The sequence below is a fragment of the Solea solea genome, chromosome 18, assembly GCF_958295425.1.
Source record: "Solea solea chromosome 18, fSolSol10.1, whole genome shotgun sequence".
NCBI classification, from domain to species: domain Eukaryota; kingdom Metazoa; phylum Chordata; class Actinopteri; order Pleuronectiformes; family Soleidae; genus Solea; species Solea solea.
Window position 1 is genome coordinate 333,400 of NC_081151.1, and position 11,474 is coordinate 344,873.

Genomic DNA, 11,474 nt, shown 5'->3' on the forward strand with positions numbered 1-11,474 from the left:
GCTAAGGTTATTGTTAAAGCTAAGGCTAAGGTAATGGTTATGGTTAGGGCTAAGGCTAAGGTTAAGGTTATTGTTAAGGCTAAGGTTATTGTTAAAGCTAAGGCTAAGGTAATGGTTATGGTTATTGTTATGGTTAGGGCTAAGGTTAAGGTTAAGGTTATTGTTAAGGCTAAGGTTAAGGTTATTGTTAAGGCTAAGGCTAAGGTTATTGTTAAGGCTAAGGTAATGGTTATGGTTATTGTTATGGTTAGGGCTAAGGTTAAGGTTATGGTTATTGTTAAGGCTAAGGTTAAGGTTATTGTTAAGGCTAAGGTTATTGTTAAAGCTAAGGCTAAGGGTTAGGGTTATGGCTAAGGTAATGGTTAAGGTTAAGGTTAAGGTTAAGGTTGTGTAGCCTGTCCAAATGAATGGAAGTCCATGTCCTCGGAAGAACAGCCGTACTGTGCTCTAGTTCTGGTTTGAACACAGACCTGGTCTGTTCCATTAGGCTCCTCCCTCACGTGCACTAACACTGCAGCGTCTATAACATTAGACCATGTAAAGCTGTTTTTTGGTGCTTTAAAAACTTTAGAGCTATAAATATTTAATAGCAGGAAAAACAGTGAATGACAAGAAGACCTGAACATGGTCTCAGAACCAGAACGATCTGGTTCTGTGGCCTATAGTGAAGTGGAATTTGTCAACATGATCTGTCCTGATGGTCATTGCTCTTCTCTGATCAGATGAGTTCCTGGGTATCAAAGGTAATCAAGAGATCAGTGAGCAAACATTTACTACTCATGTAAGAACGGACTGCTGATCATGAAGAGATGATCCCAAACACAAGTCACAAAATGAAGAGCCAACTCTGATTGTCTCTGCATGTATGAGCCGAAATGGAGTCGGACTTTGTGTCCTGTGCAGAAACTAAAATGTCCTCTCAGAAGAAGACGACATCTGTGAGAGAAAAAACTCACTCTCACGTTCACTCTTTGTCTTTCTGTGACGTAAAAGGTGAACAGTAAGCACTACGCTATAAGCACTTGCTTCTAGAGATACAGCGCCACCTATGGAGGCGGAGTCAGACGCGGTCAATAAATCAAATTTCTACTCTGCACTCAGACTTGGAAAGCATGTAAACGTGAAGAGACACGACACAGAAGAGCTTTCCGACGGGAAGACGAACAAACCAAACTCTGGCCCAGAGTCAGGACACTCACTGACGATGAAAGGCTGAATACTGAATGATCTTAAGTGATAAATAAACTCACGCATGACCTGAAGTCACCACTGTGTGTGTTGTGGTTGATGATTTCTCTGCTGACAGAAGCACGAGGATGAACGCATACGTACGTATACATTAACATTCCCTGTCCTCAGGACAACGACCCTGACGTATAGAAAGGTGAGGGACTCACACGCGGTGGATCAGTGACGACTGTGGCATATTTTAAGGATACGTTTGTTGTTGTCTATGAACACATTAACATTCTGTGCCCTCAGATTCATCCAAATGCAGGACAACGACCCTGACGTATAGAATCTTGTGGGTGAAGGGTGGCTGCTTATATAGACACACACACACACACACACACACACACACACACAGTGTGTGCTGCTTCTGCCTGGAAACAGCCTGAAAACAAGGTTTTCCACATTTAACTAAAGTCTCGAGCTTTTAGAATGAAGAGTTTGAATATTCTGACGTGTCAGTCATACTCCTGTAATCCTCATCACATCTCTGACTCCAACTTAGATTAAGTTTGCTGAGACCCAGATCTTTGAAGTTAAGCTTTATTCATCCATACCTCCATCATGTCCTCGCATGAGACTTTTATTCTGTCCGTCATCATGAAGAATTCCTGCGTGTGTGACTTTTAAACCAGGAGTGAAAATGTGGCCTTTGTGAAATTCATGCTTTTCATCATGTAAAATAAAAACATTATTACACATAAAGTTCCTGTAAATCCTCACCGTGTGTTCAGTAACTGCACCTGCTCACACACTAACCAGGGACGTTTCTGTGGTCTACGCCGTGAAGAACCATCCACACGGATGTTTTTGTCCCTGTTTCTTTGTTCGTTGACAGAAACATACATTTGTTTGTTTCTGTATGTTTCTGTCACCAGCACGTGTGTGTGTGTGTGTGTGTGTGTGTGTGTGTGTGTGTGTGGCAGTGAACTCAGAACACACTGAAGCAGGTCCAACAGGAACTTACGTTTATATTCTGTACAAACAGTGACGGACACACCCCTCCTCCAGAGGACACACCCCCAGCGTCTCAGAACAGAGAGTGTGAAACTTGAATCACTTTAATCCCATAGATTACAGACCATCAGCAGCCGGTGGACCAAAGATTTCCTGGGAGATAATTTTTTAATTGTTTGCTTTCATTTCTGGAAAAAGATGAAGTCAGAGAGCAGCACTAGTAACATACTTTTAGAAACATAAATGTGCCATTTTTGTACAAAAAAGTTAGTAGAAAATGAAGATATGATGTTTTGGCCAAACTTTATAAATACAGTATACGACGCAGTCTGAAGTAAACTGCTCTTTCTCTCCTCTGCACCAAATCTGTGTTTTTAGCAGGAACTCAGGATTAGTTACAGAAAATCAGGACTAATGGCCTTTTCCACTATGGTCCTGGCACGGCACGGCACGGCACGGCACGGCACAGTTTAGGTTGGTTTCCGTGACAGTGACTTGTAAAGCAGTTGTTTTCAGTGTAACTGAATCACAGCTGCAGGTCTGTGATCATCAGTGCTGTCTCTAAGTAAACCAGACATTTTAGAACCTGGAACCCAGGTGTTTAGGATCAAGTCTTTGTAACTGAAAGACTGAACCGTGCCGTGCCGAGGCGAGGCGAGGCGAGGCGAGGCGAGCTGGTGGAAACGTGCCATCAGTGAATTCCCAGTGTTTGGTTGAGCAGTTATATCATGTGTGTGTGTGTGTGTTCTGTGTCTTTATTTCTGACACACAAAAATCTAAACAATCTTAAAACAGTAACTTTTGGACCACTCATGGTGATGATCATGTTATTTTATTAAATGTAAAATAAATCAGTTTAACCTCACAGTCATTGATTCTGAGTGAGATGAAGCAATGATGAGGTTTTCCTTCAACACATCAATCTAACGTTACAGAATTCTATAATTACAACACAAAGACAGTCAAACAGTTTTTGTAACATTCTGAGTAACAGTTTTGTCTGCTTCCTTTATGCAGGACAGGTGTGTGTTTGTGTGTGTGTGCGCGCGTGTACGGGTATTACTAATGTTGTGGGGACCTAAAACTGTTTACACAGTCACATTATGGGGAAAAATCATGTCCCCACAACGTAAATAACTAGACTTTAAGGTGAAGATATGTTTTAAGATTAGGTTGAGGTTAGGATTAGGCCAGTAGTCATTGTGGTTTAAGTAAGTCTCCAGGAAATGAATGTAAGTCAATGCAATGTCCCCTCAAGTCATGAATGTCCAACGTGTGTGTGTGTGTGTAGTGGATGGTACTCAGAAGAGACAGAATCAATAATTGTGACACAGTGCGCTGTCCTCGCTCTCATAACCTTATATAATGTGACAGAAGCAGTTTGACCTCCTCTGTGCTTTTTATCGATGTTTTATATTAAAATGTAGTTTCACCTGTGATCATCATGCTGCTGTCAACGTACTGATGACATCACCGATACATCATGATTGATTGCTCTGACATATTTAAGAGCTCTATATTATGTAAAGCCCCTTCTCTCTCACACACTCACACACACACACACACACACACACACACATTCCAGGAATTGTTTGACAGTGAAATACTAGCTGACACAAGTTGCACATGAAACCGAACAAAGCAGCTAAAGGAACTCTGTTTGAATGTTTGAGTGAAAATAGAATACCTGGCATATGTAATGATTCTGTGTGTGTGCCTGACATTTATATAGTTCAACAACTTACGTTGTTCAACGTGTGAGGACCAGGTCACATGATACAGGTTCTCCATGTTTGGGTTAGAGTGGAGTGACAGATGTTTCTAAATCCTACATACTGTACCTTTAATGTCAGTGTTCTTCAGCTCTAAGTTCAACAAGTTTGTTACACTGTGACACACACACACACACACACACACACACACAGCCTGTGGCAGACAGACAGACAGACAGACAGACAGACTGCACAGATTAATGACAGTTGCCGGAGACCTGAGCCCAGTTCCATCGGTGGTTAAATCAGGATTATGAGAAGAGTCTGAAACTGTTATAATAATATTAACGAGTGTTGATTTTGTTAGCATTGTTAGCATTGTTAGCATCAGTCATATTATTGGACCTTTAATTGTGTAAAGCAGCACAAACATCACATGTGTTTGGTGAATGAAGGACACAGTGAAGGACACACTGACCAGACATCAAATCAAATACATTTCATTCACACTAAATAAATAATTGCCGTGCTGTTTGTGTGTGAGTGTGGATGTTTGCTGTCCGTCTGTCCTTTCAGACAGGTCAATACTTGTTTCACCACACACACACACACACACACACACACACACACACACACACGCACGCACGTGCACACACACGCACACACATGCACACACACACAGAAATCTTTCCACTTTCTCTGAATTCACTGATGTTGCTGAACAACATCATTTATTCATGAGTATTTATTTGGAAATCGTTTCTTACTTTCACCACGTTGTGTTTGTTGTACTTGATCTTTAGATGAGCAGCGTGTTTCTTTACAGTTAATGTTTAACTAAGTTTAACTTGTACCTGCTCGTGTGTCACTGGAGACACACTCTCACTGTCGCTGCTGGTCTTCATGTTCTACTTACTCATATATCGACCAGTGATGATGAACCAGTGATGATGAACCAGTGATGATGAACCTGTGATGAACCAGTGATGATGAACCAGTGATGATGAACCAGTGATGAACCAGTGATGAACCAGTGATGAACCAGTGATGAACCAGTGATGATGAACCAGTGATGATGAACCAGTGATGAATCAGTGATGAACCAGTTGACAGTGGTTATAACATGGGATTTTAAAAATGAAATTATGAATACATGAATCATGAAGATCAGATCTGTAGCATCAGCAGATTATATCAGACTTACAGTTCCTGTGGTTATAGCGCCATCTTATGGTGCTTTTTGTACCTGAACTTTAATGAGCTCTTTAAGATGAACAGCAGTGAATGACGTGGATTAAAGTTGAGCTCATAAAACACTTGATCTTTTCTAAAGTTACACAGCACATGCTCACCACGTCATCAACATCATTATTTATGTTTCTTCATCAGCGGTCCAACGTCATGGTCATGTGACAAGATACAGATATATTTATACATTAAAAAAAACAAAAAGATTGTGTCTGTCTGTGATTGTGTCTGTGATTCTAAAACAAAGTGTTTCTGACTTCATGTGAAACACTCTGTTCTTTCTTGTGCTCATTTACAGATGACACAGTAAAAACCAGCTACTCCTGTTGCTTTGTTCTGTCTCTGCTGTAATAATGTTTGAGTCGGGTTCTCTCTTGACACCGAGTGCTTGCTCACTTTGTCAACTTTTGGATTCTCTTCTCTCTAAAATACTGTATTCTAACATTTATATTTACAAATCCCTCGTAGGGCAAACACAAAGAAAGACATAGAGAAAGGCCGTGAACCCGGGTCCTGAGTCCTGAGATAATCATGTTACAGTGATTCTATGACAAACACAGTAAAACTGTTTAGTCTCCAGAATAAATGATCTTTATAGTCGACACATCCTGCTCCTCTGCAGGCTTCCAGCTTCTCAGCTCATCTGTTCCTGTTGTGAAGAGGCTGGTGTTGACTTTAAGAACCCAGTCTGTGATCCTCTGCTGTGTGTAGTACTCATCATCATCATCATCGTCATCATCATCGTCATCATTCAGTCGCTCTGTCTGACCTATGTCTTCAGAATCCTGATACTCAGGGAAAGCTCTCCTGACGTCATGTTCAGCTGCTGAAGGTTCCACAGGTGCAGGACCTGGCTGCCCGTGCCTGTGGTTCTTCTGAAACACTGAAGGTTCCACAGGTGCAGGACCTGGCTGCCCGTGCCTGTGGTTCTTCTGAAACACTGAAGGTTCCACAGGTGCAGGACCTGGCTGCCCGTGCCTGTGGTTCTTCTGAAACACTGAAGGTTCCACAGGTGCAGGACCTGGCTGCCCGTGCCTGTGGTTCTTCTGAAACACTGAAGGTTCCACAGGTGCAGGACCTGGCTGCCCGTGACCGTGGTTCTTCTGAAACACTGAAGGTTCCACAGGTGCAGGACCTGGCTGCCCGTGCCTGTGGTTCTTCTGAAACACTGAAGGTTCCACAGGTGCAGGACCTGGCTGCCCGTGCCTGTGGTTCTTCTGAAACACTGAAGGTTCCACAGGTGCAGGACCTGGCTGCCCGTGCCTGTGGTTCTTCTGAAACACTGAAGGTTCCACAGGTGCAGGACCTGGCTGCCCGTACCTGTGGTTCTTCTGAAACACTGAAGGTTCCACAGGTGCAGGACCTGGCTGCCCGTACCTGTGGTTCTTCTGAAACACTGAAGGTTCCACAGGTGCAGGACCTGGCTGCCCGTACCTGTGGTTCTTCTGAAACACTGAAGGTTCCACAGGTGCAGGACCTGGCTGCCCGTACCTGTGGTTCTTCTGAAACACTGAAGGTTCCACAGGGGCAGGACCTGGCTGCCCGTGCCTGTGGTTCTTCTGAAACACTGAAGGTTCCACAGGTGCAGGACCTGGCTGCTCGTGCCTGTGGTTCTTCTGAAACACTGAAGGTTCCACAGGTGCAGGACCTGGCTGCTCGTGTCTGTGGCTGTGGTGAGAGGGTGAATCCACCAAAGCGTTGTTGTTCTCTTGGTTGTCTTTGACTTTGAACACTGGATTTTTCACCGTCACATTTCCAGTTTCTTTTAGTTTGGCCGCCTCCTTCCTGTGTGGAGGTTCCACTTTGCCAGAGCTGGTGTTTGATCCACTGATGGGCGGCAGTGGGATGTTTGCTGTTTGTTCTGCCCTCGGATGTTTAGGTCTGGACAGAACATGAGCAGCATTGGCTAATTTCACAGCTGCTTGAAGATAAACAGACGATCGCCTGTCGACGTTGGCAGCGAGCGCTCTGAACTCCAGAGGTTTCCTCTCTGCGACATCGAGTCCTTGTCGTCCAAACCTTCTGCTCCTGCTCCTGCTCCAGCCTGTTGTGAACATCACAGTGTGAACCTTTCATCGTCTCAGCTCAGCTGACATCTTCATCTTTGCCTTTATACTGCTCGTCTTTCCCCCGCCCTCACACACACAGAACCTTGAGCAGTCATATGATCTGTAACACGAGCCTTGAATTCTTGACCTGGAAGAACCCAAACCTTTTCACAGTCTCTGCAGAGCTGTTCAGCCCTGACAGACGCTTCATCCTTCATGATCAGATGACTTCAGTTCAGTGGAAGTTTGCAGATAATGTTGTAATCTGTAGTGAGAGCAGGTGACAGGTGAAGCCTGGAGAGAAGAGGACTGATGGTTAGTCGAGGTAGAGAAGGTGGCTGAGTTTAAACACCAGTGCAGACAGGGGTGGAGACAAGTGTCAGGGCTGATATCAGAGTTTTTATCGTGTCAAATAACAAATAAAAACCAAACCTATGAAAAACATGAGCTCCTGAATGAATCACAAACACAGACCCAAAGAATAATGGATGATTAAATCCAGAAGAAGGCAGAAATGCAGCTGCCCTGAAAACACCAGCACCACTAAACCAGAACTAAACAAACAGGATTTACATGTTTAAACTTCAGTTACTCCAGCTCTGTGTGTGAGTGAGATGACAGTGTTGACTCTCCCTGACCAACAGGGTAAAATATTCACCACAGAGGGTATTTGATCCGTCTCTGTACGTGTGTGTGTGGGACCTGCCGCTTCCAGCTCAGGTAAGATGGGATCATTGAACAGAACCTCAGTGCAGTTCTTGTCACAGATGAATGTGTGATCACTCACTCCATCATTCAAAGTCAGTGATGGATCTGCCTGCAGCTCCAGAGTTAACTCGCCGTGAGCTCACTCCTTCCACTGACTGACAGTCACTGATTTCCATGTTAGTTTTGGTCTCAGCTGACACCTGAGGACCCGTTAAACAGCATTCACCAGAGCCACAGTTGAACCTGAATTTAATCCACACGGTTGGTAATTCCAGATTAAGAAAGATTTTCATGCAACACTAAACTTTTATCACCAGAGGGCAGTGTTGAGCTGCTGTATGAAGTGAAACAGCGATCACATTGTTGTCAGGAGAAGATCATCATGACGTCATATGATATTCACTTAGCATCAGGGAGATGTCATCATTATAATAATTATCGTCATTGTTAGAATAATATTTCCGTGTGTTGCTGATGTCATATCCACGTCATCGTGCAGGTTTCTCACGGTCTCGCGCTCACTGAAACACAGCGGTTCCTAAATGAATTGGGTCAAGCGCAGTCCGAGTTGTGCGCAGGCGCAGACCGCGTGCTCCGTGTGTGTCAGTGCCATAGCAACCAGAGCTCACGTCGGTCGTCAACATGGTGAGTGTTGATGTTCGAACATATTTTAAAGCTCGTTCTTGTGTTTTCCGGTGAAACCGTGTTCCAAACATTTACCGGACACGTAGAGACTCATGTCAGAGACACACGGCTCACATTTGTCCTGTGGTTCGGGCTAATATAGGAGCTAACTGTGATTAGCCGCTCCGCTAACCTTATACAAGCACACAGACCGGTGTGTCCGCATGTTTACATTGTGATTCAAATGTCCTGTTCTGTCCTCAGGCCAAAGGAACGACTGTGAAAGAAGCTCTGACTAAGTGGGTGAGTGATAATCACGTCCATGAAGGCTGAGTTCCATTTAGCTGCTGCCTCACTTTCAAAAGCCCCGCAAAAGAACATACACTTTACACTGCTGCAAATACACAGCATGGACAATAATAAGTTGATGACGCGTGAATGACGTCATATTAGAGACTTGACTCACTGATATCATCAGCTTTGTGTGAGGTCAGTGGACAATGATTTAAATGTTAGACATCACAACGTTAACGCTCAGCAGCTGCTGGATGTGACACTCTACTGTTATACTGAAGCAGTGACGTCACTCTCACACACTGTGTGTGCGTGTGTGTGTGTGTGTGTACAGGAGGAGAGAGCGGGGGAGAAAGCTGGTGACGCTAAAGCAATAAAACTCTATGGTCAGGTTCCTCCTATAGAGAAGATGGACGCTTCTCTGTCCACACTGACCAACTGCGAGTGAGTCCTGACGTTTTCTATCAATGTGTTCCACAGGAAGTTAGGATTAGAAATCTAGATTATTCCTTTAATCTCCACTTTTAATAATGATGTAGTTGTTTAGTCACAGTGATTGTACTGTGTGTGTGTGTGTGTGTGTGTTTGTGTGTCCTGCAGAAAGCTGTCCCTGTCCACAAACTGTATTGAGAAAATAACCAATCTTAACGGCCTGAGTGAGTTCTGACTTCACACGCTCAACATAAACTCTGCTCATGGTAATGTGCTGTTTTACTGTTTTACTGTTTTACTGTTTTACTGTGTTCACCAGAAAACCTCAGGATCTTATCATTAGGAAGAAATAATATAAAGGCCCTCTCTGGACTGGTGAGTCAAATAACTACATTAGCTTTGTGACCTCGAGGGATTTCAGAAAAGCTTTCAAATGCTAAACATATTTTTTGAATACTGTGTGTGTGTGTGTGTGTGTAGGAGGCAGTAGGGGACACATTAGAAGAGTTGTGGATCTCCTATAACTTGATAGAGAAACTGAAAGGAATCCAGTGTATGAAGAACTTGAAGGTCCTCTACATGTCCAACAACCTGGTGAAAGAATGGGGTGAGTGTGAAACACACTTGAATTAGTGGGATTTATGAGATGATGTCAGTGTTTGTTCCCTCTGTTCCACAGGGAACGCTTCAGTTGCACTTTCTTCTGGATAAATGGTGTCACATGATGTCAAAGGTGCTGATGCTGTTGTGTGTTGTGTGTGTAGGAGAGTTTGTGAGGCTAGCTGAACTTCCATGCCTCCTAGACCTGGTGTTTGTTGGAAATCCTCTGGAGGAGAAACATTCAGCCGAGGGAACTTGGATGGACGAAGCCTCCAAAAGGCTTCCTAATCTGAAGAAACTAGACGGTGAGAATATCAGTTTATAACCAATCTTCTTTAGTTTAGTTATTTCCGTCCCAAAAAAAGAAATAAAAGAGAAAATCAGCAGACCACAGAGACATGTCACACGTAGCCACATGCTACCATGTTGATACATGTTACTATAATTGTGCACATTTAGGTCATTTTAAGTCCTCACTTTGAAGATTGTTCTTTTTTTATTAGGAACCCCAGTTATCAAACAGGAAGAGGATGAAGGAGACGGAGAGAGCTGAGAAGCATGACTGTGTCTATGTCTTTCTGATGTTATGTATAGTTTAATTTCTTCTTCTTCATATACAGTATATTTATAACCTTTACATCAACAAGCACAGAACAGCCAATAAATACACAGAATAAGTGTGTAAGTAAACTGACAATACTTTACTTTGTTTTTAATGAGTGCAGCTACACAATAAGCACAGTTCCTAATGCTATTTACATCATCAGCCTGATGACTTCTCTTTCTAATCCTTTGAAATATGAAGGATATTGAAGCCAGCGCTGATGTTCTGTAGTGTCCAAGGTTGTTCTAACGACAGCTAAACAAACAGATGTTAGTCAGGTAATTCTGTTACCGAGCCTTCTCCTTCTGTGGATGAACAAACACAGATGAACTGGATTATGCTGCAGTCACATGACGTCAACAGTTAGAGACAAACACAAATGAACTGGATTATGCTGCAGTCACATGACGTCAACAGTTAGAGACAAACACAGATGAACTGGATTATGCTGCAGTCACATGACGTCAACAGTTAGAGACAAACACAAATGAACTGGATTATGCTGCAGTCACATGACGTCAACAGTTAGAGACAAACACAAATGAACTGGATTATGCTGCAGTCACATGACGTCAACAGTTAGAGACAAACACAAATGAACTGGATTATGCTGCAGTCACATGACGTCAACAGTTAGAGACAAACACAGATGAACTGGATTATGCTGCAGTCACATGACGTCAACAGTTAGAGACAAACACAGATGAACTGGATTATGCTGCAGTCACATGACGTCAACAGTTAGAGACAAACACAAATGAACTGGATTATGCTGCAGTCACATGACGTCAACAGTTAGAGACAAACACAAATGAACTGGATTATGCTGCAGTCACATGACGTCAACAGTTAGAGACAAACACAAATGAACTGGATTATGCTGCAGTCACATGACGTCAACAGTTAGAGACAAACACAAATGAACTGGATTATGCTGCAGTCACATGACGTCAACAGTTAGAGACAAACACAGATGAACTGGATTATGCTGCAGTCACATGACGTCAACAGTTAGAG

At 43.2% G+C, this 11,474-nt stretch overlaps 1 protein-coding gene across 1 annotated transcript; it reads left to right on the forward strand.

Annotated features, from left to right (window-relative positions):
• Positions 1–8,470: 8,470 nt before the first annotated feature.
• Positions 8,471–11,006, forward strand: dnal1 (dynein, axonemal, light chain 1). Its single transcript, XM_058615613.1, has 8 exons — positions 8,471–8,548; positions 8,792–8,830; positions 9,156–9,265; positions 9,422–9,477; positions 9,573–9,628; positions 9,734–9,860; positions 10,018–10,158; positions 10,357–11,006. The coding sequence occupies exons 1-8, from the start codon at positions 8,546–8,548 to the stop codon at positions 10,404–10,406; spliced, it is 582 nt and encodes a 193-aa protein (XP_058471596.1). The 5' UTR covers positions 8,471–8,545; the 3' UTR covers positions 10,407–11,006.
• The last annotated feature ends 468 nt before the right edge of the window (positions 11,007–11,474 follow it).